Genomic DNA, 27,816 nt, shown 5'->3' on the forward strand with positions numbered 1-27,816 from the left:
CTTGGCCAATACTAGGGATTTTGGGTGGGTAATTTGGCACAAGGTAACGTGCATCGAGGGATGCCCAGAATACCACTGCTGGAAGAAGGTCTGGGTGTATGGCGGATCCCATCAATTTAGGGACAGTGTATTCATGTGTAGATAAGGCCTTACTAAATGTCACAGCCAGCATTTCACGTGGGGCCTGTGAGGAGGGAAGGAAAAGCTCCATCTATTTCCTACACAAAGCAACCTGCAGTGGTGAGGGACGGGAGTGGTGGAAGAAGAGAGGAAAGTGCCTCTTGTACTCCTCTGTTTCCACTGGGCTGTTGGAGGTGGCTCCTAAAAGACACTTATTAATATTGTGTAACTAAACTGAAGATGGGTTGTTTTCACTCTTTGGTAACTTTTTCAGGATGATGCTCCAAGGAGTCCTACTAGAGATGACATCCATGGGCCAAAAACATATGTCTGAAATACACATTGTTTGCCCCTCCTTTGTCTCCCCCCTCCCCCCACGCTCCATCACCAAGGTCAGCTGCACACACTCACCCCAGTGATTTGTGAACACTTACATATGAGCATTATCAAAAACTAAGAGGAACAATCTTTGTTGGATCCCTTTGTGTTAGGATGTCACTGTGGTTCCTGATAGTAAAAATGACAGCCCCACAAGGAGAGGCTGCAGCAGCTGCCACGTGAAATGACTGGGTAGGATTGTCTGACTCAGGACACTGCAGTTAATCTCTGCTATGGATAAATTGTAGTAATTGATGGTAAGATTAGGGAAAAGAAGGCTATTGGGGATCTGAAAAGAGGAGAGAAGGCAGGGAGACTCGGGTACAGCAGAGAGCCATGCCTCACTGTCAGCTTCTCCCAACTGCAGTACAGGCCATTTGCTCCTTTGGGTAGAAAAGCAGAGAGTTTACTACATTCTCTTTGAAGCAGCGCCAGCTGTTGGCCCAGAGACCTCCTGAAAGTGAATAATAGTTGTGTGTGAGGCTTTACAGAGATGTAGGAAGTCTTGGCTCTGTCCCACACAGCTTACTTCCTCAATAAACATGCTGAGGAAGGATAGGAGGTACAAAAAGCAAAGCCACTCAGCCTGAGGTTGGGTTAGGTACTTTTTTGGAGGCTGGTGTAGTGAGCAAAGGTATCCCAGATTGTAAGTCTGCTGCTGAGTTGGCCCCCTACCAAAATAGAATAATTATAGGTAGGGTTAAGATCTTGTCACAGGTATTTTTAGTAAAAGTCTGACAGGGCGTGGGCAATAAACAAAAATTCATGGAAGCCTGCGACCTTAGTTATAGGATTCAGACCCCTACTGGCTGAGTGGGCTGGTGCTTGGGAGATCAAGAAACCACAACTTGTAACCACTTCATTAAGTGAAATGACTTAACACTGTTTTGTGAAACTACTGCTCCTCTCTCTCCTCAGGGATGGAAGCTACCCATCCTCTGTAATTAAATTGCTGCCCCAGAAGATACTTTCTTCAATTAAATTAATGAGTAATATAGTAATGCTTCTGTTTGTGCCAAATCTGTGCTTGCTAAGGGCTAGACCTACCTCTCTAATATAGCTACTGGGAGAAATGGGGCCTCATGACGCATCTTAGAGGATAATTCAGTCCCTGAAGCTTTGTGTGTGGGAGCAATGCTGTTTTCATCTCTTCAATTAATTCCTAGGAGCCTCTGCATTGCCAGCCCAAATTCATCAGCCTTAGAATCTCTGCAGTAACTGACTCTTCTATGGCTGCTGGAAGCAGATGCTTCATCTATAAACTTAAAAAACCCTTACTTTAATATTAAAATGAGTAAACAGCAGCCATGGGCTGGGCTGAGCAGAGCAAAAGTGTTATTCAGAATGAGATGTAGGTGCGAACACGGCCTAGCATGCTATCTGTGTAAGCCTGTTGAAGCTGTTCTGAAATGTAAATGTGTCCTAGGTGCCCCCTCGTATGCTCAGACATATTGATCAGTACTGCAGCTCTGCGGCTAGTTTTAGAAATTGCCCTATTTCAGCTCTGCTGTGCCCTGAGAGGGAAGCCTGCAGGTGGGTAGAGCTGGAATGGGGTTTTGTGTCTCCAAGGGCACACAGTGGAGATGTGACTAGGGCGTCCACAGTGCAGAGTACAAAGCTGATCTTCGCAGGGTTGAGGAATGGGCTTTATGCCCTATTTTCTTGTAACAGGTTCTGATTACCTCGTATCAATTCACCAAAGCATAAGCACCCCTCTTCCCCCACATCCTAGTACTACTCTGCCTATCGGTGGATGGGCCTTTCTGGGGCATGGCAGATTGCTCAGCATCCCCACCTCCGCCTGTGACTGCAGGGCCCAGTAACCAGCCCCGCAAGAGCGATGCCGAGCTGCCCCGGAGCGAGCTATACCAGGGATGGGGTGCATGGCCATGTGGTCCTGACTCCCAGCAGCTCCTGTGGGGAAAGACGGTGGGTGGGGCTGATCCTTGCCACGTAGGCGTGGGGCTGGGGGCAGCTGATGGTGAATAACATTGTAGAGCTGGTTAGGGCACGGAGAAGGGGTGTGTGGGAGTAGCCAGACGGCTCCCATCCCAGGGCATCGCTCTTCCCCCTCAGGGCCAGGCTTAGCGCCCGCACACGCTCCTGACCGCTCCAGCCAATCGAGCTGGGCTCTGCGTTGCCAGGGTCGGGTCTCCCTTCCAGGCAGTGCACGCAGTGCACCACGCTTAGCTTCAGTCCCCGGCCGGGCGCTCAGAACCGAGCAAAGGGTCCGAAGTACTTCCGGCGTCGCCACCGTCCCCGTTGCCAGGCATCGCGCCGTTGCCCTCTGACCCCGCGGGCGCCCCGCCCCTCGCTCCCATAGCTACGGAGGGAGGCGGCGGCCATCTTGGCAGAGGTGGCGGGGCGATGAGCGGCTCGAGGCCGAGGGTGGCGGCGCCAGGCCCCGAGAAGAAGCCGCCGCCGGGATCTGGGGGGGTGCTGAGCCGGCTGCGGGGGCGGCGGGGCTCTGGGGACGCGGCGCTGCGGGCGGCCCTGCCCCGCTCAGAAGCGGAGCTGCTGGCGCTGGAGACCGTCCGGCCGGAACACGTCCTGGCGCTGGGCCGGGTCACGGAGAGTGAGTGCTGAGCTGGGGGACCGGACACCGCGGGGCCGTCCGTGCTGCTACCGCCCCGGGGGACCCCCTGCTCCCCCTCCCTGGCGCCCCCCTGCTAGCCCCGCCCGCGGGCGCCCTGCCCCACGTATCCTCCCCGGGCACCTTCTCCTGCAGAGCCGAGTGTGAGGCCCACGGGGACCTCGTGGCCGTTTCTCTGAGGATCCCCTCGAGGGACCCCACACACTTTGCCCCTCAGAGGCTCCATTATCACCCCTGAGACTCCACACCTTACCCCTCATGGACACTATTATCATCCCCTCAGAAACCCTATACACTGTACCCCCGAGGCCCCATTATAGCCCCTCAGAAACCCTATACACCGTACCCCCCCGAGGCCCCGTTATATCCCCTCAGAAACCCTATACACCGTACCCCCCGAGGCCCCGTTATATCCCCTCAGAAACCCTATACACCGTACCCCCCGAGGCCCCGTTATATCCCCTCAGAAACCCTATACACCGTACCCCCCGAGGCCCCGTTATATCCCCTCAGAAACCCTATACACCGTACCCCCCGAGGCCCCGTTATATCCCCTCAGAAACCCTATACACCGTACCCCCCGAGGCCCTGTTATATCCCCTCAGAAACCCTATACACCGTACCCCCCGAGGCCCCGTTATATCCCCTCAGAAATCCTATACACTGTACCCCCCCAGGCCCCGTTATATCCCCTCAGAAACCCTATACACCGTACCCCCCCAAGGCCCCGTTATATCCCCTCAGAAACCCTATACACCGTACCCCCCCCCAAGGCCCCATTATATCCCCTCAGAAACTCTATACACCGTACCCCCCCCCCCCGAGGCCCCATTATATCCCCTCAGAAACCCTATACACCGTACCCCCCCCCCGAGGCCCCATTATATCCCCTCAGAAACCCTATACACCGTACCCCCCTGCGGCCCCATTATCTGCGCCCGAGGGATCCCATACATCCTACCCCCAGCATCTATTATCATTCCGCCAGGGACCCCCTGTATCAGGGGTGGGCAAACTTTTTGGCCCAAGGACCACATCTGGATATGGAAATTGTATGGCGGGTCATGAATTCTCACAGAATTGGAGGTTGGGGTGTGCAAGGGGGTGAGGGCTTCAGCTGGGGGTACAGGTTCTGGGGTTGGGCTGGGGGTGCAGGAGAGTGCTTGTACCGAGCCTGTACTGAGCTGCAGGCTGGTACCGAGGAAGTGATCTCATATAGGCAGTACATTTCAAAGCCACTGCTGAGTAGCTTCAGGCTGGATCTGAAGGGTTCAGAGGGCAGGAGGGGGATCAGGTCTGGGTCAGGGGTACAGGCTCTGGGCAGCGCTTACCTCAAGCAGCTCCCAGAAGCAGCGGCGTGTCCCCGCTCCGGCTCCTACACAGAGGCACAGCAAAGTGGCTCTTTGTGCTGCCCTGTCCACAGGTGCTGCCCTTGCAGTTCCCATTGGCTGCGGTTGGTGGCAATGGGAGCTGCGGAGGCAGTGTGTGGAGCCCCCTAGCTGGCCCTACGTGTAGGAGGTGGAGGGGAGATATGCTGCTGCTTCTGGGAGCGGCGCAGAGCCCTAGCATGCCCGGAGTGGGGCAAGCCCCAGACCTCGCTCCCCGGCTGGAGCGAGGCAAGCCCGTGTCCGTGCTCCCCAGCTGGAGCTCAAGGGCCGGATTAAAACATCTGAAGTGCCGGATGAGGCCCTGGGCCGTAGTTTGCCCACTCCTGCTGTATACCTTACCCCCCTTGTGGCCCCAGTATCAGTCTTTCTGCAGAACTTGACATCCTCTTCTGAGGACACCAGAAGTAACCTTGCCAGGGCACCGAATATTCCTTCTCGTCCAGGACACCTCTTCCCTGGGGACCCCAATATGCCTTCCAGAAAACATCCTAGTGTAGACTAGGTGAAAGACCTACGCTGCTTCCTCTCTCAGCAGCCGTACTTGGCTGGGTAGATTAAAAGGTTGAAAGGCAGAAGTCAGGCTCTTGTGACAGATTTCTGCTTTTCCATCTGGGTCCACCTTGGTGCTGAGACATCCAGTCTTTTCTGGTTTAACAGCACCAGCTACATTTGTCCACACAGACAGAAAAGTTGGGGGACAAAATCTATAAGGGTCTGGAATACTGAAACTGTATTGGTCCATAGTGATCCAGATTTTTCTGTGAAGTTGAACATGCGTGCCCATGTAGATGTTACATTTTTGGTTTTAGGCTCCCAAATTGGCTAGATCCATCAAAGTTTTGTTTTACTTGCCTCTCTAGGATGAATATCCCTGAAGCCCTGAGACTGCTTGTCATTCTTGTTCCGTCTACTCCTTGAGTTTGTTGGTCTTTCACTTTCCAGTAGTTTTGATGAAGCAGGAGCTGAACTCTTGTTCCCTTTTGCAGTCTATCCTGTTGGCTTTTTTGCAGGAGTGATGCTGCTTAGGTGGTGCTTGTGTTAAACTATGGCATACTGAATAAATAGTCTCATTTTCCCTCTTTGATTGGATTAGCTCACTCAGTATATACAGCTGAGCAGTAGTAGTAATTTATAGTAGTTATACAATATATACATATGAGTAGTAGTAACTTGTCTCAGTCAGCACTGAGTCCAAATGCTGAACTGTATTGTACTGTTTGGTTAGCCAAACTGGCAACTTGCTTTTTGGTTTCCTTGCTGTTTGCCCCCTTCAGCTCTCCCAGAAGCTTCTGGGAAATATCCCTAAACGTTCTAAGGTGCTTGGGCTCAGTTAATGTAGCTGAAGGCCTTTTGATACCTGAGAGGAGAACCTTTGAGGCATATGGGTTATGTGGCCCATATTTTCTTCTCCTGACCTGGACTGTCATGAGCAAAAGATCTCCCTAATATGTTCTTCTCTCTTCTAGATTATTTATGCAAACCTGAGGACAACATCTACAATATTGATTTCACCAGATTCAAGATCCGGGACCTGGAGACAGGGACAGTGCTGTTTGAAATTGCCAAGCCTTCTGCTTCAGGTAGAACCTGCTGACAGTGGGGAAAGGGCTAGATATTATGGGATCTGGTGGGATGCAGGGAAGGGGTCGTGCAGGCCAAACATCAAGATCTTTCACTATGCATAGTGTATTGAGTTCACCTGTATCATCCCTTAGGATTCCTGCAGGACTGAGAGCTTCTCTGCCTGCGAATATTCTAGTTACTGTGTAAAAAAAGAATGTGAAGTGAATATGGTAATAGCGAGAGGTGTTTTGGAGACTGAAATCCTCTTTCCATGGGATAGGTACAGCACAGAGCTTCATCCATACTACCCTGTAAATGTGCCTCAACCCTGACAATGAAAGACCAGCTGTAGGGGTGAAAGGGGAGTTCTTTCCCTGTGATCCTTTCAGACCTGAAATTGCCAGCAGTTGGGGCAACTCTAATAGTGTGTGTTATACTACTGACACATGGTTGTTAGGAAGTGATCTAATGTAGGCAGTACATTTCAAAGCCGCTGCAGGCTGGTACTGTTTTTCCATTTCTGAGCTCTGTGGGATGTGAATACCGTGCTTATTGATCCCTTTAGCTCCTCGGCTCAGCAAGGTTGTTACAGATAGTGCCCAGTGTTTGGGGGACTTGAATGCCCCATAGATGTGGTGCTGCTGTTGTGATCTGATATGGTTTGATTTTTTTTCCCCTGAACACTAGATCAAGATTTATCAAATTCCATAGTTAAGCCCCACCAAAAGTCCCTTTATGTGTAAGTAGCCAAAGGAAGACTGAAGTGCAGATCCTGGAGGTAAAAGGCTAGTTGTCATGTAACTATGTACTTCCATAGTTGATTCCTGGACATGCATCTTTGTGAGCAGGGTCTTTTGGTCCATGTAATCAATTGTGAACGTTTGCTATGAAACTGTTCTCTGTTAACTTCTTAATGCCCGTAGTATATCAAAGAACAGATATTGCAGTGCTGGGTGTCTGAGCAGTGTCTTTGATGGTTTCTGTACACCACCTACAAGCCATCAGCATGTTACTCCTAGAACATCAGAAGATTAACCCTGAGTTGGTAAATTCTTCTAGAGCAAGATGATGATGATGAGGATGACAGTGGAGAAGTGGACACCAGTGCAGGCCGCTTTGTTCGCTATCAGTTCACCCCAGCATTTCTCCGTCTCCGGACAGTCGGTGCAACGTGAGTAAAAGCTCATACAAAGAGGGGGGAGTAAGGCCTCCGGGGAACTTTAGGTACCAACCCTGTCAATTCATAGGTGAACTTAACAATGGACTAGTGAGAACCCAGTTCACAATACAAATGAAAAAGAAGCTAATAGTGACAGGGAAGATTTCAAGATCTGCCTCTGTTTAGCAGTGATATCAGCCCTATTGTTAGGTTCTGCGTAACTGCAGGTCTGAGGCTCTCTGCCTCTCCCATTCTGAAGTGAGCTAGGTGGTCTCATGAAGTGTATTTCTCCTGCCCTATGCCTGCAGAGTGGAGTTTACAGTGGGAGACAAGCCAGTGTCAAACTTCCGAATGATTGAGAGACATTACTTCCGGGATCGCTTGCTGAAGAACTTTGACTTTGATTTTGGCTTCTGCATCCCCAGCAGCAGGAACACATGTGAACACATCTATGAGTTCCCCCAGCTCTCAGAGGACCTCAGTAGGTATCCTTCCTCCCTCACTGAACTGCTGCTGTGTTCAAATGCTCTCTCTCCTTGAGATGATAGATGGTCATGTGGTGGGACAGGGAACTAGGAACAGGTAGATCTGGGTTCAGTTTCTGGCTCTGCTGATGACTCACTGTGTAGTCTTAAGCAAGTTGCCTTCATATGCTGTGTGGTTGAGGTTTGGTGTTTTCTTTTATTGGCAGCTGGTGACCTCAGAGTCACAGTGGCTTTTGCACATAATGCCTCAATACATAGTCCAAGAGGTAACCCTGGTGACTTGGAGAGAATATTCCTTAAAGGCCAAAGACACACATTCATAGCACCCACTGTTTGGGGTTTGAGCCCTCCAGTGGCAGACTGGGATTGTTTCTTTTCTGGGAGCCTGTGGAGAGCCATCTGTGATGGTAAGCTGAGAGTATTCCCAGTGTGGTTTTATTACAAGATGAGCTATGCCACTGAGGGATAGACTGGACAGGGACAGTTGAATACTCTCTGCCACTCTCTGGGCATGTCTGGCAGATGGAGGGTGAGCTGAGTTTGTATGTGACTTGAGTACACAAGCTGGGCTGTGCAAGTGACATTAGTTTTTCCACTTACTCCACACCAGGCAGGTCTCAGAGGAGGAATGTACATGTTCAGTGCTGCTGTACTTTGGCCTGACACAGGTTCCAGAATATCTGTGTGAAATTGAGCCACCCTCTTCCAGTTTGCTTTGACAGCCTGGAGACCTGCATTCTTTGGATAGGCTGAACAGATGGGCCAGTGCAGAGCTCCTGAGGCTCTCACAGTTACACCAGTTTGCTTCTCTTACCTCTCCTTAGGTGCAGAGCTTCAAAGTGACCAAGGGTTATTTTTACCAAGTGCTTGTTTTCCTCTGACACTGCACTGCCCCTTGGGATGTGCCAGACACAATACTCATGAGTGTAACTGACCTTTCTCTCCCGCAGTCCGCCTGATGGTTGAACACCCCTATGAGACCCGTTCAGACAGCTTCTACTTTGTGGACAACAAGCTGATCATGCACAACAAGGCTGACTATGCCTACAACGGGGGACAATAACCATTGCGTTCATGTCCACTGGATGCTGTGCTATCCCTAACCATTCCAGGTGTGCAGGAAGAGAGGAGTGCTGCTGTCTCATGCACCAGGGCCTCTTGCTGAACCTTTCCTTCACCCATGGACTCAAAACATGCAGCAAGAAGGCTGAGGTGGCAGTTTGTGACAGTAAAGGAAATCTCCCTGCAACACTCCCCTCCCTTGCATTCTTACGTACCTTGCCTCTGGCTTTCTCTCTGTTTCTGATGGTACCTTGTTTAGGTTTCAGATCAGGGACTCTAAGGCTCTGCTAGCAGATTATTGATGTTATGGTTTTTGTTGTTAGGTTACACCCTGTGCCACCCAGTGGGCAAACTGCCCCCTGTCCAGAGAGCTCAGCTGATGTGTGGGCAAGCTATTTCTCCATACGAGAATCTGCTTTCTCCAAGTAGCCAGTGGAGCCTGAAAGGCAGATATCCTCCTTACTGCATAGTGGTTCAGTCTGTGTGAATGACTGAGACTGGCTCCCAGTTTGCACCCCCCCTCCCCATCCCTCAGGGGGAGAGTTATAAGACGGGATGAATCTAGCTTTAAATGGTGCAGGAATCTTCCTTCTGCTTCCAGGGACCAGGAAACGTTACAAGTATATCTTGCAGGGGATTTGAATTGAGGTGCAGGATGTTTGAAAAGAGAGATTACACTAAATTGGCCATTAAATCAATCTGCCAGACTCCCTACTCCTTGAGCTGTTGTTAGGGAATAATTGGATTATGATTGGGGCTCAGCTTTAGGGCTGAGGTTAATCTTGCCACCTTCATCATTTCCCCTGCATCTATGTGAGAGAATTTTCTGCTCAAGCCGCACTGTGAGGGTAAGGGGTCTGTCCATTTAGCTCTTTCTTTGGTGGTTGGGGGAGAACCTGGAGAGTTACCTGAAGAACATTCTGCTTAGCAGGCAGATCTTCCTAGGCTTCAGTCTTTTTATATATATATATATTAAACCCATGCAACACATCAGAGGTATTATAGTAAGAGGCAATGGTGTTACCAGCTCGTCTACTTTGTGTTGCTTGGGCCAGTGCTTAGGGTTGTGCTAGTATTAAACTGGGCCCTAAATGCTGCCCAGACCAGGACATTCAGGCACTGTTGGGAGGTGGCTGCTTGTGGTGATCCAACAGAAAGAAATGACATGATTTTATCCTTAAACCATGTGGATTTGGGCCTCTGCCAGTGTTTTGCCTGTTTAGTTGGATCATTTATATTTATGACTTAGAAAACTTCTGATGACTTCTTCTGTGGAGATAATTACTAGAGCTATTAGAACAGCCAAACCAAAGTGTATGTTTCAGACCTATGTAGCACCTGGCATTGAAGATGGGAAGAAATATTTGTGTCAGGCACTGACACAATGTGTGTCCCTGGCAGTGAGGCTGGGGTCTAGCCCTCTGCCACGCAAATGTGCACTAATGAAATGCTTATCTGGGTGTCATATTGGATATCCTGATCCACTGATACCCTGCCATTCATTCTCACTCCAGCTCTATTGCTGATCAGGCCTGCCTCTTGTGTCTAACAGCTTGGCCTTATCTATGCTAGACAAATTGATCAGTGCCAGTATCATTTGTTCCCCCTCAAACAGTGGAAATGCACCTTGTGGCCATACGCACACTGGCTACAGTTGGCTACCAGTCATGCTAGGTAATGTCCAAAGTAGACTGTGCTTTGTCAGGAGTAAATATTGATTAAATCACAATTGTAGGAATGTGGATGTTACAACCTAGGGCTTGTTAATATATACACAGTAAAAGAAAGCCATTGTTCCATTTGTGTGGCAGGAGATGAATAGTGTTAGCACTAGCACAGAGGATCAACTAGCTACAAGGTAATAGGTGAGAATAAATGTGGGATAAGGATCATGAAAGAACTTTCAGTTATAGGCGAGGATGTTAATTATGAATGATACCACAAATGCCTTTTTTGTTTTGGAGAGGGCATTAATTGTGTGCCACCACAAGAAATACCTTGGGAGCATGAATAGGATAAAGGTGACCAGGGTCAAGGTGTGTGTGTATTGCTGTGGTGTTAGAAAGCTGGGAGGTAAAGAACAGTTCTCCTGCCATTTATCCATCAACTTCTCCAGGGATGTGCATATAATCCTATTTGATTGTTAGTTCAGAATCAGTAGAGCTGGTGTATCTTAAGAAAGGTCTCTAGTTCTCCTTTTGCTGGGGCTGTTTCCAGAGCTCCTTGCACTGTGCCACGGTGATACTGAGAGATCCTTTCTCACACAAGTACACCATACTACTTTTGAGAGGACACAATTGCCCCAGAGAAGTGCTTTCTGCCCTGATGTGTTCCAGGATGCTCAAGAGAGGAATGTCTAAGGAGATAACTAGTTATTCCCAAGGAGCTGATGGGAAATCTAGCTGAACTTGTGTGTAGTATAAATCCAGGTGCCTTTAAATATGACTTTTGTCTAATTCTCTGTTTAAAGCAACTACTTCTTGCTTGTTCTTATGAATGTGATGGTCTGTATTTGTTCCAAGTGTAATGGATAATGAGGTAGTCAGAACGGATGTATCATCACCTGAGCCAGCAACAGGGAATATTCTGTACACAAAAATCTCAACATGAATAAGATGTATTATCAAATCTTTAAATAGTATTTAGTGTAGATAGGAGGATTTGGCAGTGGTTGGGTGCCATGTAGGTGCTGTTTTGCAGAGTACATCTGCCTAGCATGAGTATATTCCTTTAAATGTGGGACTGGGTATTAGCTGCTGAAGAAGAGTCCATTCCAATCTGCAGTGGTCATCTTGAGCATCCAGAGGTCAGGGCAGAGGAAAGGACTGGTGCTCTGGGTGTCTCATGTGTGAATGTGCCATCTCCTTAGCAATAAGAAAGGGAAAACTGAAGATCATAACAGGTACTTCCCAGTTGGAAAAGAGAGGTGCTGCCAGTTGCGTTGGTGTTCCAGATTTAAAAGGCGAGCCCCAGAAAGACATGCTGAGAAAAAAGCTCAGATAAGTGGGCAACACTATCCTGGGAGAGTTAGTCAGGCAGAGGAAGTTATGGATACCAAGCAGAATCCAGTGTTCCCTTCTCCTGGATGCTGTTAGCTTCTCCATTTAGAAGAGGTTCTGTAGAGTACTTCCCTGCCCTTGGTAAACATGATTATCAGAGAACCTTTTCACCTTCCGTCTGCGTCCTTTGTTGCTAGGTACAAGCTCCTCAAACCAGGGAGGAACTGAATGGGAATCTCCATGCATTCTTCCCCCTCCCTCTTCAAATGGACTGTCCATTTCAGCATGGTATATGTGTATACAGAGCTGGTGCTAATGGAATGAGGCAGACATTTCTATAGTGTTGGCTAAGGAGTTAGTGGCTGGGAGATCAGTGTGAGACTGGCCTCCCTTTGGTAGTATACAGTAGGCTGGAAAGCAAGTGGGGAGTTAAGCTTATACTGTAAGTAAAAGGGCCAAAAATGTAAACAGAAACTAACTCCATAAAGTATTTGTCCTCTTGGGACCAGTCTGAAGCATTCTCAAGGTGAGTGTTTCAGGCCCATGTGCTGTGTAAGAGAGGAGAGGAAACTTCCTGCACAACTGTTCCATGGGTGACTGAAGATTTTGTATTGCACCTGGTGTGATAGGGTCACGTAGTGTTACATGACCAGGTATCGCTGTCTTTGTTCTCTCCCTTAGTTATGAACTGTCTTCCTTTGTGTATTTCCTTATGGTTTTAAGTGCTTCTCATCAGAGAGGAGAAGAGCAGGAAGCCTCTTCCCATTGCAGCTTCTCTCGGCTGGGATTTCCATTCTGCTTCTCTAGTCAAGGTCCAGGAATAATGGGCAAAACGTTTGAAAGCAGGATATGTTAGTGGAAATGAATCAGGAAGGTGATGAATAATTTTTGTGATAAGTGGTGGAGCAGCAAGATGAGTTTGGTCAAGTAGTGTGGTAACTCCACTTCCAGGTTCTGTACTTCATTAAATCTAATGTTTGTCTTCTGAACCACTGTCTTGTCACATCAAGCTTTGGGCTTTGTGATGCCCTCCTAATGCAGGGCTCTTCACATAATAGCCCACATCCACCGTTCCACATGCACAGATGACTGCTGTCTAACAATGTGCGACTTGAGTACCAGATGTAATTCCTGGGAGTCATAAAACATTGCCCACTCCCTCTGGCTTAATGGTGAGGACAAAGCTAAGGGATAGCTGGCGCTGTCTAACAAGCAATTCCTCTTCATCTGTCAAAGAAGATACAAGCTCTAGCAAATATCATGGTCATCTATATTGACTTCTGATTTTTTTGTTTTTTTGTTACTGAGGTACATTTATAGGCATATTAGATGTGGGCTTTGGGCTGGTGGCAAGTTGCAAATGCATCTCTGTGCCCCAAAGCTTTGGCACTCCTATCAGAGCAGTTGTAATAGGATAGGGGTAGCGTTACACCTTCATATAACCAGTTTGGCTGAGGGGAAATATAACCCAGCATCCATACTTTCTTCATTCTGTGAATCAGATATTTGAACAAGCCCAGCATTTGCTTGTATTTGGGACTGGCTCTCTGCTTCACGATGCCGTTTACCCTGGGAGCCCTCCAGGTCTTGGTCCATATTGTCTCCATATCACCCATGTCTGTCCCTTTAGATCCAAGAATGATCCTTGGGTGCTGCAGGTTCCCCTTAGTTTACAAAGAACAGTAGCAGTTCAGTGGAGATTTAACAGAAATATATTTTTTCCTTTGTAAAGATATTTTTCACAGAGAATGCAAGAAGCATCAATGAAGTTGCTTGTGATATTTCCCTCCTCTGCTGTCCTTCTACCTTGGATCCTCATTCCACTGTGTCTTGTCATGTCTCTCCTTGTCCAGAGTAAACTAGGCGACTTATTTGTATAAAATGTTATTTTGTCCCAAGCAATAGTAATAAACCAGGATTTTCACAAGAATGGGACTGAGTAATTTCTTGGCTTACTCACATTACACCAGCTGTCAGCACAAGGCAGCCCCGGAGTTCAGACTCACATTAGACCAGTGGTTCTCTAACTTTTTGAATTGGCAACCCCTTTCACACACCAAGCCTCTGAGTGTGACCCCCCACTTATAAATTAAAAATGGAGGTATGAAATTTAACAAGGGCTCAGATGGTCAGCCCCATGCCTGCAGGGGCTGATAGCTTGAGGTAATAACCTCCTGACCCCCTTAGGGGTTGCGATCCCTCCATTAAACTCTTAAAACACAGTACTTCACTTCTAGCTTTGGACCCACTCTGGGCAACAGTGGAAACATATATATGTTTCACTTTGAATCTGTAGGGCAGATTTATAACCGGCAAGAAAGCTGAGACTATGGCTTCTACTCTCCAATGCTCCTCTTAAACCGGGGGCTCCCCCATTAGCTACCCGTTGCAGGTTTTGTTTCACTCTCTCTTGGCCAGGCAAAGTTACAAAGGATCGCTGGTCAAAGAGGTGCAACCGCCTCTGCGTAAAATAAGGCAAGTGGCTTAGCAGCTGGCCACAGCGATAGGTTTAGCGTCTAGCCCGGGCTACACGCTGTTTCTAGCCCGTTGTGGTCACGGCCCTTAGCGGGGTCAGGGCAAAGGGCGGGTCACGGCGGCCCCAGGGGTTGAGCAGCTCTGCGCTCCGCGTGGCCGGCCCCTAGTGACCATGGCAGCCCTGGCCCGGCCTTGGTGCAAGCGCCGCGGGGGCAGGTGCGGGCAAAGCACGAGCGCCGCCGCCGCCGCCCAGCGTGTCTCGCGCTGGGCCCGCCAGCGCCTTGCCCAGCACAAGCCGCGGCGGCCCCGCCCCCCAGCCGCGGCCGCCGGAACAGAGGAGCGCGGAGACTGGCCCCTCGCGCGCCCGGCTCCGCCCAGGACCTAGGGCAGCGGCTCATGCATATTAATAACGCGGAGGCGAGTCTATTTGGCGCGCAGGCGCACCGGCCTGGGACCTAGCATGGCGGCGACACTCCTCGCGCGGGGCGGCAGCGCTGCGGCCCGAGGTCGGGAGGGGCGGGCGTTGGGGGCAGAGCGCGGGAAGGGGCCGGGATGCCCGGCCCGCGCGGGGGGGCCTGGAGAGCCGGGCCCGGGGCAGTGGCGTGCGCTGCTCGCCTCACTCACTTTTCCGCCAGTGGGAGCGGAGCCGGCGGCGGCTTCCCCCGCCCGGCTGCTTCCCGGGGGGCCGGGCCCCGGAACGGGGGGGCAGGGGTTCACTTGCCCCGTCCTGGTTGCCGGCGCTGCCAGTTTGCGCCGAGCCCGGAGCCCCGCCGCCCCTGACCAGCCCGGTCGCTACCAGGCGCTGGGCCCGTGAGAAGGGGCAGGAGCCGGCTGCTGTGGGTGGGACGAGGCTCAGGCCCCCTTCACCTCCCCCCGACGCGCTGTACTTCACCTGTGGCGGGACTGGTAGGGCCCCTCACCGTGGTATCTGGGCGTCTAGCAACCTTTCACCTGCTGAGCCTCACGGCCCCTGGGACAGACGGAGGGGGGGGATGCGACTGATTTGCCCAAAGTTAACCGGAAGGGCTGGAACCTGGGTCTCCAACGTCCCAGGCCAGTATGGAACTGCTGGACCATTATTCCTCTCTGCTTGGACTTCCTGGCTCTAGGGGCATGGCAGCAAGGGATCCCCTTCACCTCCTCCCCTTTCTTTCCAGCCCTGACCTTTGGGTGCTTGCGACAGCTGCACACAGTGTACCAGACTGTGGAGTTACCAGAGACCCACCAGATGCTATGCCGGACGTGCCGGGACTTTGCCGAGAAGGAACTGGTTCCTATTGCTGCTCAGCTGGATAAGGAGCACCGCTTTCCTGATGAACAGGTGAGTGAGCTCATTTGTGTAAGGGTTGGGATGATGGTGTGCAGATCTGGTCGACCCCATCTAAAAAAAGATATATTAGAATCGGAAAAAGTACAGAAAAGGGCAACAAAAATGATTGTGGGCATGGAACAGCTTCCATATGAGGCAAGATTAATAAGACTGGGACTTTTCAGCTTGGAAGAGAGACAGCTAAGGGGAGATATGATAGAGGTCTGTAAAATCATCACTGGTGTGGAGAAAGTAAATAAGGAAGTGTTATTTACTCTCTCATAATTCAAGAACTATGGGTCACCAAATGAAATGAATAGGCAGCAGGTTTAAAAGCAAACAAAAGGAAGTATTTTTGATCGTTTTGATTTTTGATCACGGGGGGAGGCATAGCTCAGTGGTTTGAGCATTGGCCTGCTAAACCCAGGGTTGTGAGTTCAATCCTTGAGGGGGCCATTTAGGGATCTGGGGCAAAAATTGGGGAGTGGTCCTGCTTTGAGCAGGGGGTTGGACTAGATGACCTCCTGAGGTCCTTTCCAACCCTGATATTCTATGATTCTATGATTTCCTCTCACAGTGCACAGTCCACCTTTTCAACTCTTTGGCAGAGGATGTTGTGAAGGCCAAGACTACAACAGGCCTCAAAAAAGAGTTAGATAAGTTCATGGAGGATAGGTCCGTCAATGGCTTTTACCGAGGATGGGCAGGGAGGGTGTCCTTAGCCTCTGTTTGCCAGAAGGTGGGAATGGGCGACAAAGGATGGATCACTTGATACCAGTTCTGTTCGTTCCCTCTGAAGCACCTGGCATTGGCCAATGTCAGAAGACAGGATATTAGGCTAGATGGACCTTTGGTCTGACCTGGTATTGCCATTCTTATGACTGTGTGCCCCAGCCTCACCAATAAATGGCCTGACCTCTACATGCCTCCCTATAGATACAGGTGGCCCAGCCCTGAGCTCAGAACAAAATGTGTTCAGTTTAAATCTGGATCATGCATGTCAGATGCTGCCTCATGCATCACACTCAGTATGCTGTTCTCTAGCTCCATTGTGTCATGGTGTCTCTGTATGTGACCAGTGTACAAATCAGCCTGATAAACCAAAGCTTCAGAGTTATACACAAGCGATTCCATCAGGAGCATTTTGTACATTCAGACATTATATTGTACTACCTGTAGGACACACTGTTTACCTTAAAACCATAAATTTTGCCAGCCGTTGTGCATGTTAATTGCCCTTCTCTGTCTTCCTCTCTGGACTTTGGTACCATTGAGTTTTCTCTTCTCTCCCAGTGACTTTCCCCAGGGCTGCTGTAGTTAATACAGCATGTGACGCATCTGACTTGGAAAATCAATAAAACACTTTAGTAAAGAGGAGACCGGTCACACATTGCAGCAAAATAGTGTATAACAATAAAACGTCCATGTATTGAGCATAGTTCAGCTCATGAAATGAATGAAAACTACCAAGAGAATCATCTTGCCACAGAGAAGCTGCACATTTCATTTCTTGACCATTAGAAGCAGGAAGGGATTGTTTGAGGTTCCAGTGTACCAGTGTCTAGACGTTTCACTTTTGTGAAAAGAGCTCCACCATCTCTTGCTGCAGTACTAATGCAGTTGGATGGCTTAAAACAATAACTAGATTGTTAACGATCAAACATGCTGTCCTAGAAAGCAAAATATTATTGCCGTAGCCCACAGGCTTCAAATTGAGTGTACACAAAATAAAAGGCACATTTTTTTTTCTCCCCAGTTTGAGTCACTGGCCACCCTAACATGTCAGACTCTAAGAAAATAAATTAAAACGAGTATCCTCCCCTGGTTTACTGATCACCCTTGAGGTTCTTACAAGTGAAAAGATGTTGACTCTAATGTATTTCCCCCCACTGATGCTATTAACATTTTCTATTTCATTCTATGGCATTACATATAAAATTAGTCAATGTCATTTGTTCATGATCACTTTTTAGTCTCCCTTTCTGGATTTCATATAATGGCTCAGAGCCACAATATTTTGGAGGCAAATACAGGCAAGGGGAACTTTTTATTTAAAAATTCCAAAACAGTTTTTATGGGAATAAACAGAAGGTCCTGGCTAGATTTCAAATAGTTTAATTCTTACAATAGCTAAATGTTAGGCCAGAGTACCTGGCAATGTCATAAAATACAAGATCAATCCTGTTGTTAAACCATGACAATTGCTCAGCAATGTACAAGATACATACACAATTATTGCCCAAAGAGATTAAGATTGAGAAGGCAGAACATGTTGGGTACCTCAGAGTGGGGAATATCTTGAATCGTGTTAGTAATAATTAACTTCTTGTAAAGACAACCTCAGTGTGACAACTAAAATTGCTTTCCTGTGAACTAAAAGCCTTTTTCTTAAGTACCTTTAGGATGCAGTATAAATAGAGTGAAAGATTTAAAGGTATAGTTGCAAGGACTGGATCTGCTAGATTTCTCCTCAATCACCTCTATACAGTGTAATGAACAGAGCTTTGCTGGGGTGTGTGAGAATAACCTAACATTATGGTTCAGAGTGATTCTAAGTTAAAACAGGGCTAGTCTTTGCCTCATGTGGCAATAAGCATAGTCAACCTCAGGTAACATGCCCTTAATCAGTAAGGGCTGCATCAGTTCTGAGCATCTATAATTCCTATTGAAGTCACTGTGAGCTGTGGCTGCTCAGCAACTGTTGAGATCAGTCCCCAACTAAATCAAAAGCAGGTGTGTCCTTTATGTACGCTTTATAGCACATCTGTGTATGCAGGAGCTGACCCAGTAAAGAATGTGCTACTGTTACCAGACATGCAAGGATCAGCTAGTATGTGCATAGGTGCCTCCGATACTCTGGAGTGAAGAAGTGGTTGTTTCTGTTGCTTGTGGTCAGGTGAACGAACAGAAACACATCTGGAATGTGCATGTGCTCAAGTGCACCTATGAGGGTGGGGCTGTGTGTTGCTGTATGTATGTACTTGCGGATTTGCCAGGGCATCACTGATGCAGAGACTCTCTGGCCTGGTCTACGCTGCAGTGTTTTGTCAACAAAAGTTATGCCACTTTAATTAAAGTACTTTAATTAAACCGTGGTTGTATGTCCACGCTATGCTCCTTATGTCAGCAGAATGCATCCACACTACCAGCTCTTGCATCTACACAGAGAGCAGTGCACTATGGGTAGCTATCCCACTCTGCAACTGGCCGCACTGCGCTTTGGGAAAGGTTTGCAATGCTTCATGGGGCAGGTACAGCATCACATGATGCAGGTTTCTCAATCCTGGTGTTCCATGGGCATTGTACCAGATTGCCAGCCACTTTTCAACTGAAGTGGGTTTTTTTGCGGGGGAGTGCGTGTGTGTTGGGAGAGAGACAGAAATGGAGTGTGTGTTGGGGGAGAGTGTCTCGGCATGCTGTCTCGAAGTTCAGACAACAGCCTGAACAACCAATCCTGGGGAAGGGGGACACCCCCCCCCCACCCCGCAACTCTGCACAGCAGTCTCTCCTCTTTCCCCCACCCCTCCCAGCAACCTGATTTGCCTGCCTGCGGTTCTGTGATTCGCTCCGAGTTCTCCCACAGCTGCCTCAGCAGCTCTGAGAGCTCTCCAGGCTGAGGAATGTCAAAGCTTCCTGGAGTTTTGAAAGGGGAGGTGTGCATGCCTGCGGGGCAGCTGAGTTCAAAACACTGCGCAGAGTGGTCATAGCAGGCATTGTGGGATACTGGGGGAGGCCAGTTATATTAACATAACGAACGGCAGCATCTACACTGGCTCTTTGTTGACAAAACTTCTGCACAAAAAGCCCTATGTCTCTCGTCGAGGTGGTTTTATTTTGTCACCAAAAGTGGCATTGCAGTGTGTACACCTCCACTGTTTTGCAATCAAAAGCTGCCTTTTGCTGACAAAACTCTGCAGTATAGACAAGGCCTCTCACTTGTCCATTTCTTCTTGTCTAGGTGAAGAAGATGGGTGCCCTTGGCTTGCTGGCCATGGATGTGCCGGAGGAGTATAAAGGGGCAGGACTCGATTACCTGGCTTATTCCATCGCTGTTGAAGAGATCAGCAGGGGCTGTGCATCCACGGGTGTCATCATGAGTGTTAATAACGTAAGACCCTCCCACTGTCTGGGAAATGGGGTGTGTGGAACCAGTCCTAGCAGCCAGGGGTTACTCTGCCAGTTGAGTAGCATGAATCTCAGTGCTGATGGGGAATGGCATCTGCCTTTGCTGAGCCTGGAGGGTGGGTCCTGGTCATGATGGTGCTGGACTTTTGGGAGTTGTTGGTTCACTTTTTCTTGCAGAGTAAATTAACATGACTTCTGTTTTCTTGAAGTCTCTGTATTTAGGTCCAATACTGAAATTTGGTTCTGAAGAGCAGAAGCATCAGTGGATTGCTCCCTTCACCAGCGGAGACAAAATAGGGTGCTTTGCCCTCAGTGAACCAGGTAACATGGATGTTAATGTTCATGGGCTGATGGCAGAGAATGATTTCTGCTTGTGAACTTCCCTCTTTGTAACATCAGCCAGGGAGCAGAACTGTAATGGGTCTGGGAGGTTGGAGTGAGAGAAGCCTCCGAGGGGATGGCATTTCCACTCCTAGTTTATTGTGGCTCTGTGAGGGCAGAGGGGAGATGGAGCTGCCCCCAGTAAAGCATGTGCCACTGTTACTAGATGTGTCATAATTGGCTAGTGTGAGGGGGAGGGGCAATTCTGGAGCCCCAGGCCCAATCCCCTGGGGTGCAGAAGTTATTGGTTCTGTTGCCTTTGGTTATGAGTGAGCAGGAATACTTCGGTTTTGTTTTGCATGGTGCCTTGCTCAGGAAATGGCAGTGATGCCGGAGCTGCTTCCACAGTGGCACGGCTGGACGGCAGTGAATGGGTCCTGAATGGCACCAAAGCCTGGATCACCAATGCCTGGGATGCCTCTGCTGTCGTGGTGTTTGCCACTACAGACAAATCCCAAAAACACAAGGTGAGCTCAGTGGATTATAGCCTTCCATGCAGTTCTTGGAAGTAGCATGTGGAGCACACATCATGGGGTTGTGAAGTGTGGAGCACTTGGTAAAAGGCTCCATAAGATTACATTGGACTGTGGAGTCAAAATGAAGAGCTGGGAGAAGCCTGTGTCCTCTCAGAAGGGGGGTGGCTGTGTGGGATGCAGTGCTGCCAGAGGGGGTGTAGATGGATGGCGTATTCCATGGGGCTTTGAGTTCATCTGAGAGACACTGGAGCAGAGCTTATTGCAGGGAGGAGTATTTCATTCCCCCTTAATGCCCTTGATCAGTAATTCCCCTCTGATCCATCACTTTTCTTCTTTCCCACTCCCTTCCCATGGCCAGTTGGATGGGTGGCTGAGTTGGGATTAGCCTCGTGCTTCCTAGGAGAGCTCTGCCCAGCTGCATTATGAGAGGTTGGAGGCAATTCTAAGATCCTGCATCTGATTCCAGGGCATTAGTGCATTCCTGGTTCCTATGCCAACAGCTGGACTCTCGCTGGGGAAGAAAGAAGACAAACTAGGAATCCGAGCCTCTTCCACAGCCAATCTGATATTTGAGGACTGCCGGATCCCCAAGGCCAATCTGCTGGGGCAGCAGGGGATGGGCTTCAAAATTGCTATGGTGAGAGCCAGCTAGATTTGTGGGAAGACAGGGTTGGTGCAGGAGTATATCCATATAAACTGTTGTTCAGCCAATGGTGTGTGTAGTGACCCCTTCTTGGCAATCGAGGAGCACCACTGGTAGGTCTTGCTTTTGTGGAGCTTATCTGGCAATCCTCAGGTGTAGGAATATGAGCAGATATGAAGCAGAGGTCCCTTCCAACTCTGAGATTCTATGATTCTATGAGAGGGAGAGCCTTCCCTCCCACCATCTCACCCTACATTTGCTGATCTGCCTGTGGGGAAACACACAAGGCCTTTTGGATGCTTCTCTTTAATTCCCTCTATGGAGGAGAGGCAGAAATTCATACCTTGCTGGTGCAGAGAGGATACCTTCTGGAGTTCATCCAGATATAGATTAGATTAGATCTTATTTGGGGAGCATGTGTGACTTCTGAGGAACTGAAATCTTGGCACAACAATGAAGATAATGCCGGAGGAACAGTATGTGCAGTGTAGCAGGACTTCTGAACTTTTGGGAGCGCTGATTTAGCTCCAAGCAGGGTTGGCATAACAACTAAAGATTGACTCCTACAGTCCATAGCTAGACTCATTCCCAGGCTGTCTTAAAAGTCAAAAATTGGGAGGGCTTGGGGAGCACCTGCCATCAGTACCTTGATTTAGGTAGGTCTCTGCCTCCATCATCCTTCCTTCCATTCCCAGACTTGTCTCAGCGCAAGGGAATTTTAGGACACATTATTCTGGAATTAAGTTTCAAATACACCTGAAATGGATGTGGAGGTTTCTGCTGGGACCCCTTCTTGTAAAGAGGCCTCTTTATGGGGTGGGGTTAGCAATGTTCATTTACAGAAGATGTTGCAGTGTTGCAAACTGCTGCTTTTTTGAATGAAATTCTGCCTGGTTGAACAAGGAAGGAGCAACACTGACATGAAATGCAATGCTGGAATTGTTCCAAGAAAATTCAGTTAATTGGGGGTTGTAAAGATGCCAGTACCTTCCTGGGGTGTGTGAGAGACCTAGCACAAAGCTGCGTCTCCCTGAACAGGCCTCTAACTAGTTACCCACTTCAGTACATGCAAGGGAAGGAAAGCTTGTGTCCCCCTTCAGAGTAAGGGAGCGAGCTGTCTCTTGAGAGAGTCTTGGCGCAAGACTCTCTCAAGTGAGTAGTGATTTGTTTTTTGGCATGTTATGTTTGATGGCTTAAAGGAGCCTGATGTTCGGAACTTTGCACTTTCTGAAAATTGGGTCCCTCTAAGATGTGTCAAATTGGGCACCCAAAATCACTTGTCCTTTTTGGAAATTTTAGCCACAGTGTTCACTCCAGAAAGAGACAAAAACTAGAACTGCTTATAGAAGTAGGGGGAACAAAGATACAAAACTAGATTTAATTTGTGTCTAATTTCTCTTTACTTCCCCCCCGTTCCTCTGCTAGATTATTTTTGCCTCTGTCATGCTTTCTCCCCTTCTGATCTCAGTATCTATCTGGGATGTCCTAAATATACTGAGGATTTTTATTTTCATACATTGTGGGATTGTCCAGGGGGTGCCAACATGACTGCAGATTGCTAGCTCATACAGGTATATTCACCCTTCAGCCCATGGTGTGACTGGCATTGCAGATGTGTAACTCTTGTGTGTGTCTCAGCAAACCTTGGATTCGGGCAGGATTGGGATTGCCTCGCAGGCTCTTGGAATAGCTCAAGGAGCACTGGACTGTGCTGTGGATTATGCTGAGAAGAGGCTGGCCTTTGGTTCACCCATTTCTAAGCTTCAGGCTATTCAGGTATGGGTTAATAGAGTCCTGTGTCTGGTGACAGTAATTGAGTGTTTTGATAAGAAGGGTACTGCTGTATTAGCACAGTAGCTGGTCTGGTCTGGGGAAGGTAATGCACCTTGAACTCTGGACACCATGTGTGCAGGCAACTTAGATTTACACCTGCCTCCATGCACAGGTCTGGTTCAGTGGCTTGGGCACTTCCCTGTTACTGTGGGGGATGCTTTGGGTTTCTGAGAGGTTTGTCAACACATGTGCAGTGTGAAGCAAATGAGTTCTGCCCTCACATGTTTGTCTGTTGCAGTTCAAGCTGGCAGACATGGCACTGGCATTGGAGAGTGCTCGCCTGCTGACCTGGAGAGCAGCCATGTTGAAGGACAATGGGAAACCCTACACAAAGGTAGTTCCTGCTTTCTGTAATCTGCTGTTGATATAGCAATGAGAGGGATATGCATAGAATCTTAACTCAGTAGGGTTTATCTGGTCCAGCCCCTAGCCACCACGAGATCTCTCCTATGGTTTATCTTCCAGTGTTTAGTTAATCTCAGAAAAAGACTAACAGAGGGCACTAAACATTACATGGCATCCCCCTTGCCTAAGTCAGTCAGGGGGAAGGCCAGGTCATAGGATTCCCTGCAAAGAGAATTTACCACCAGTGAAAGGTGTAGTGTGATAACCTTGGCGACTGAGATCCTCTGTCCACAAAGCAAAGTGAGCATAAGCACTATTCCCTCTCAATGAATGTGATGGCCTCCTGAGACTGGGCCTTATTATTGGATCTGGGACCTGCATCCGGTTACCTTCTCCAGAACTCCCAAAAAACCAGATGTTTATAAAAAAAAAAAAAAAAACAATCTTGCACCTGTCACAAATGCTACATTGTGGAACAGCTTAAATTAATATAAAGGGGTGATTCAGTAGGTGACTTGGAAGGGTTACCACATCAAGGAGTTGCTTTAGTTATACCCTGGATCACCTAAAATGCTGAGGTCTTGATAGTCTCCAGCTCATTCTTTAATTTCACAAATTGATCCTGGCTCCCCATCTCAGTCCTGTGAGTAACCCCAGAGCTTCATGTCCCAGGCACGCAGAAACTCAGTATCTCTGTGCTATGCATGGGAGATGGTATTGCAGCATATGTAGACATACCTGAGCTAGCACTGATATAGTTAGATCAAAGCTAGCTTGCATAGCAGCAGCATGGATGGTCCAGGGTGTACCCAGAGCTAGCCCATGCAACTGCTACTGCTGCAGTTTTACTGCTATTATTGCCAGGTTTCAGAGTAGCGACTGTGTTAGTCTGTATTCACAAAAAGAAAAGGAGGACTTGTGGCACCTTAGAGACTAACAAATTTATTTGAGCATAAGCTTTTCGTGAGCTCACGAAAGCTTATGCTCAAATAAATTTGTTAGTCTCTAAGGTGCCACAAGTCCTCCTTTTCTATTATTGAACTAGCTTAGCTATGTCTGTACATGCTGCCCGACTATCGGGATAAAAACCCTGCCCTGTAAATTAAGGTGCACTAATCAGAAGACAGTACTTGTGCTATCACCAGAGGGTTGTGAAAGCGTCCATGGGATTCTGACTGCCCTGGGGAGCCAGAGGAGAGCTCACTTAGAATGCTTGCTAGTTAAGCATAGATGTGAGGGCCCCCCAGGTAGCACCTCTTTGTATGTCTGGCTGAGATGGAGAGTCAGGGAATGAACCCCTAGACAGAGGTCAGGTTAAGGACTCTGGTCATCTATTGTGTGTATCCTACAGCAGCTATTGCAGGGTTTCTGCCACACTGTGCAACTTCCAGCCAACAAACTGAAAATGCTCATTATGCACTTTGACTAAATTTCAGGTTCTGTTACTGCTCCTGATCTCCCCTGCCCTGTTCATATTTAAAAAAACCCACACAAATAGGAGAAACTGACTTGAGCCAAAGAGCTGTCACATGAATCACGTACACAAGGTTTTTTTTTTTTTTGGTCCCGGGTTTGTGACAACAGTACAATATAGGGAAAAACTTTTCACAACTGTATTTAAAAAACAGTGAGGCCAAGAGATTAGCATGGTTTGGAAAAATAACATGGATAAATTGCTACAAACCCCTTTTCCCTATCTGGGATGAGGGAGAAACCACTCCTTTGGGCATAATTGTCTGTGTAATGGGGTTTTACAACAGCTTCCTCTAGACCTCTGGTATGGCAATACCCATCTTTCATAAAGTGCTACATAGTGAAGCCTAATTTTTACTTAATTTTCCATCTTGTTTATAGTTATTTTTAGCTCGTGTAAAATTAAGTTGGAGACAGTAGAATGGAGAACAAGCCCCAGGGCTATGTTGTGCCACTTTGACTATAAGGGGTTTTAAAATTTGTTATATATGTGATAAGATTGGTTCAGATATTTATTAAAAAAAATGCTAGAGGAGCTACCATTATGTTATAGAATAAGGCTGTATTGCATTCTGATGTAAATGGCCTAATCACCCATTAATACACCATTCCATCTTTGAATGTGAATATAATTGTAGGCATGCTTGCTTATCACTCAGTTTGCAACCTACCTACTTTATCACTGACAAATCAAGGTTCCAGTAGTAAAAAGGCAGCTCTCAGGGCTTCAGCAACTTAAATGTGTCCTGGAGCCAGGTGCTTTTTCTTAATTTGCTGTGGCTATCTGCCAGCAGCACCAGGGTTGGCTCCAGTCCCTCTTGACAGTTGCATCTTCTAATCAAACATCTGGAGATGGCTTATCAATAAATGCTCAAATTCCAGCATATGACTAAGTACGTTTAAACACAGAGGGTGTCAATTCTGGCTCATGTGCACATACACACAGTTTTTCAGGTGGTGCATGAATATTGGTACTGGTGCCCTGCTATATACATTCTATAAAAAGTATCTTTGTTTTTAAAGGAAGCTGCAATGGCCAAGCTAGCTGCATCAGAGGCTGCAACTGCCATTTCCCATCAGGTAACCATCTGTCTAAGAATCTCTCCCTTCTTCACCTCTCTAAGGCTAGTCTGAGAGTGGTCTCTGCTGTAACACACAAGGGGAGCCTGGGGGATAAGCTTGTCCAAATGTGACTCTTATAACTGATGGATAATAGCTGTTTATCTATTTAAATGTCAGAGTTGTGGAAAGTTAGACAAACTTTTGTACTGGTGACCCCTTTCACATAGCAAGCCTCTGAGTGCGACCCCCCCCTTATAAATTAAAACCCCTTTTCAATATACTTAACACCATTATACATGTTGGAGGTGAAGTGGGGTTTGGGGTGGAGGCTGACAGCTCATGACCCTGTTAAACACTGTCAAGTAAATATCCTCCCATCAAACACAGTTCTCAAGCAGCATTTATCAATGAAAATATTTTTAAACAGTTGGTGAAATGCACAATTATCCATTTAAAAACCCAAGCCTAAAATTAAGTATCTATAAAAGAAAGAGCTTAACTTTCTTGCTGAGGAACTAAGTTTTGTGTATACACCATGTAAAGAATTCCTCTCTGGCCTTGGTGCTTACATCTGTTTAAAGGCTGTGGGCTATTCTGTCCCCTGTGTAAAGTCCCTTCAGCTGCTAGGCCTAGAACTGTATGGCAGGCTTGAAGCCCAACCAGAGTTATTCAGGGCAATGGTGAAATATGCTACTGTTTACCCAAACACCACTTCAGTTTCTGTGCCTTTGACTGATGCTGTTATCAGCTACAGGGAGGGTGAATAACTCAAGACTGTGTCCTTGGTACAACACAATTTGTCTCAATCTTGCATCATGATCCCAGCATTGGCATCTATGGCCTGGACTTCAGCTTTGCTGACAAACACAAAACTGACTCCATTGGAGCCATGTGTTGGTTCCAGCAGAAGTATGATGGCATCATCCTTCCTGGCAAATGAGCAGTTTCCAAAAATGCTAATATTTTCTACCATTTACAGAGAAGGGGTCTATGAGGTGCCAGCATGACTGATATACCATGTGACCTCTCTCTTCTCCCTGTGGTTGCTACTAGACTAGGGTCACTCACATGAGGAAGGCAGTGTCCCTGCAGCCTGCTAGTTTGGTGGGAACAATGCACCGATTCTTTGATGTAAGACTCATTGCTTTTGTTTTAGGCCATCCAGATCCTGGGAGGGATGGGCTACGTAACAGAAATGCCAGCAGAACGCCATTACCGGGATGCTCGAATCACAGAAATCTATGAGGGGACAAGTGAGATCCAGAGACTAGTGATAGCAGGGCAACTGCTGAAGGAATATCGTGGGTGAAGAAGAGCGAGATCAACTTAAGTGCCTTATAACCACTGCAGAAGTGCTCCTAGCCTTTGTCCTGGATGAAATGAAGTGGAAATTCCCTCATATCCTTAATCACCACCTGTCTTTGAGAAAAGGGATTGACCAACCCAATTGAATTGCCTTTGTAAGGGTTTAGGGCCAAAAGTCAAAGGGAGAAGCAGCATTTAAGTGTGGCCCAATTTATTTTAAGCAGGTATAGTTTCAACTCTGTTCTCTTATGGAATCAGTCTTTAGTCCTGCTGGCTAAGATTTAGTTCCCCTCACAGGGTGCTTGGTAACTAATGAAGTTTTATGAAATTATGGGGATATGTACTGTCCAAGGCCTTATGAGGGTATAACGCACAGGCAGGACACTTGAAGTTTTATTTTAGTACCTGAATGTGGACTATATTTTCTAAAATTGTGTTGGTTGGTGGGTGATCTGGTTGCACTACCCCAGAATGATTGTTACATTACCTCATCAGGTTTGCTCACTAATGAATTCCAAGTGTTTGACCTTGCTGGCTGTGAGCTCTCATTAGATGGATTTTCCTTTAATTACTGCAGCAAAGGGTGGGTAGTACCTGGCTTGTTCTCACAGGATGAAAGCAAGGTGAGTTAAAGCACTTGCA

General features: G+C 47.8%; 2 protein-coding genes across 2 annotated transcripts; both read left to right on the top strand.

Moving 5' to 3' along the window:
- Positions 1–2,822: 2,822 nt before the first annotated feature.
- UNC119B (unc-119 lipid binding chaperone B) lies at positions 2,823–13,677 on the top strand. Its single transcript, XM_037878330.2, has 5 exons — positions 2,823–3,073; positions 5,946–6,059; positions 7,102–7,213; positions 7,510–7,682; positions 8,637–13,677. The coding sequence occupies exons 1-5, from the start codon at positions 2,866–2,868 to the stop codon at positions 8,747–8,749; spliced, it is 720 nt and encodes a 239-aa protein (XP_037734258.1). The 5' UTR covers positions 2,823–2,865; the 3' UTR covers positions 8,750–13,677.
- A 911-nt stretch (positions 13,678–14,588) lies between these two features.
- ACADS (acyl-CoA dehydrogenase short chain) lies at positions 14,589–27,705 on the top strand. Its single transcript, XM_037878329.2, has 10 exons — positions 14,589–14,728; positions 15,380–15,543; positions 19,490–19,639; positions 19,866–19,977; positions 20,353–20,504; positions 20,980–21,150; positions 22,795–22,932; positions 23,228–23,323; positions 25,831–25,887; positions 27,026–27,705. Exons 1-10 carry the CDS (start codon positions 14,683–14,685, stop codon positions 27,176–27,178), a joined length of 1,239 nt encoding a protein of 412 aa, XP_037734257.1. The 5' UTR covers positions 14,589–14,682; the 3' UTR covers positions 27,179–27,705.
- The last annotated feature ends 111 nt before the right edge of the window (positions 27,706–27,816 follow it).

This window comes from Chelonia mydas, chromosome 15 (genome assembly GCF_015237465.2).
Source record: "Chelonia mydas isolate rCheMyd1 chromosome 15, rCheMyd1.pri.v2, whole genome shotgun sequence".
Taxonomy (NCBI): Eukaryota; Metazoa; Chordata; order Testudines; family Cheloniidae; genus Chelonia; species Chelonia mydas.

Coding starts and splice junctions, on each gene's coding strand:
- UNC119B (XM_037878330.2), top strand. CDS start 2,866: ATGAGCGGCTCGAGGCCGAGGGTGGCGGCGCCAGGCCCCGAGAAGAAG. Junction 7,214..7,509: donor CTCCGGACAGTCGGTGCAAC/GTGAGTAAAAGC, acceptor CTATGCCTGCAG/AGTGGAGTTTACAGTGGGAG. Junction 7,683..8,636: donor CCAGCTCTCAGAGGACCTCA/GTAGGTATCCTT, acceptor TCTCTCCCGCAG/TCCGCCTGATGGTTGAACAC.
- ACADS (XM_037878329.2), top strand. CDS start 14,683: ATGGCGGCGACACTCCTCGCGCGGGGCGGCAGCGCTGCGGCCCGAG. Junction 15,544..19,489: donor ACCGCTTTCCTGATGAACAG/GTGAGTGAGCTC, acceptor CTTCTTGTCTAG/GTGAAGAAGATGGGTGCCCT. Junction 19,978..20,352: donor CTTTGCCCTCAGTGAACCAG/GTAACATGGATG, acceptor TGCCTTGCTCAG/GAAATGGCAGTGATGCCGGA.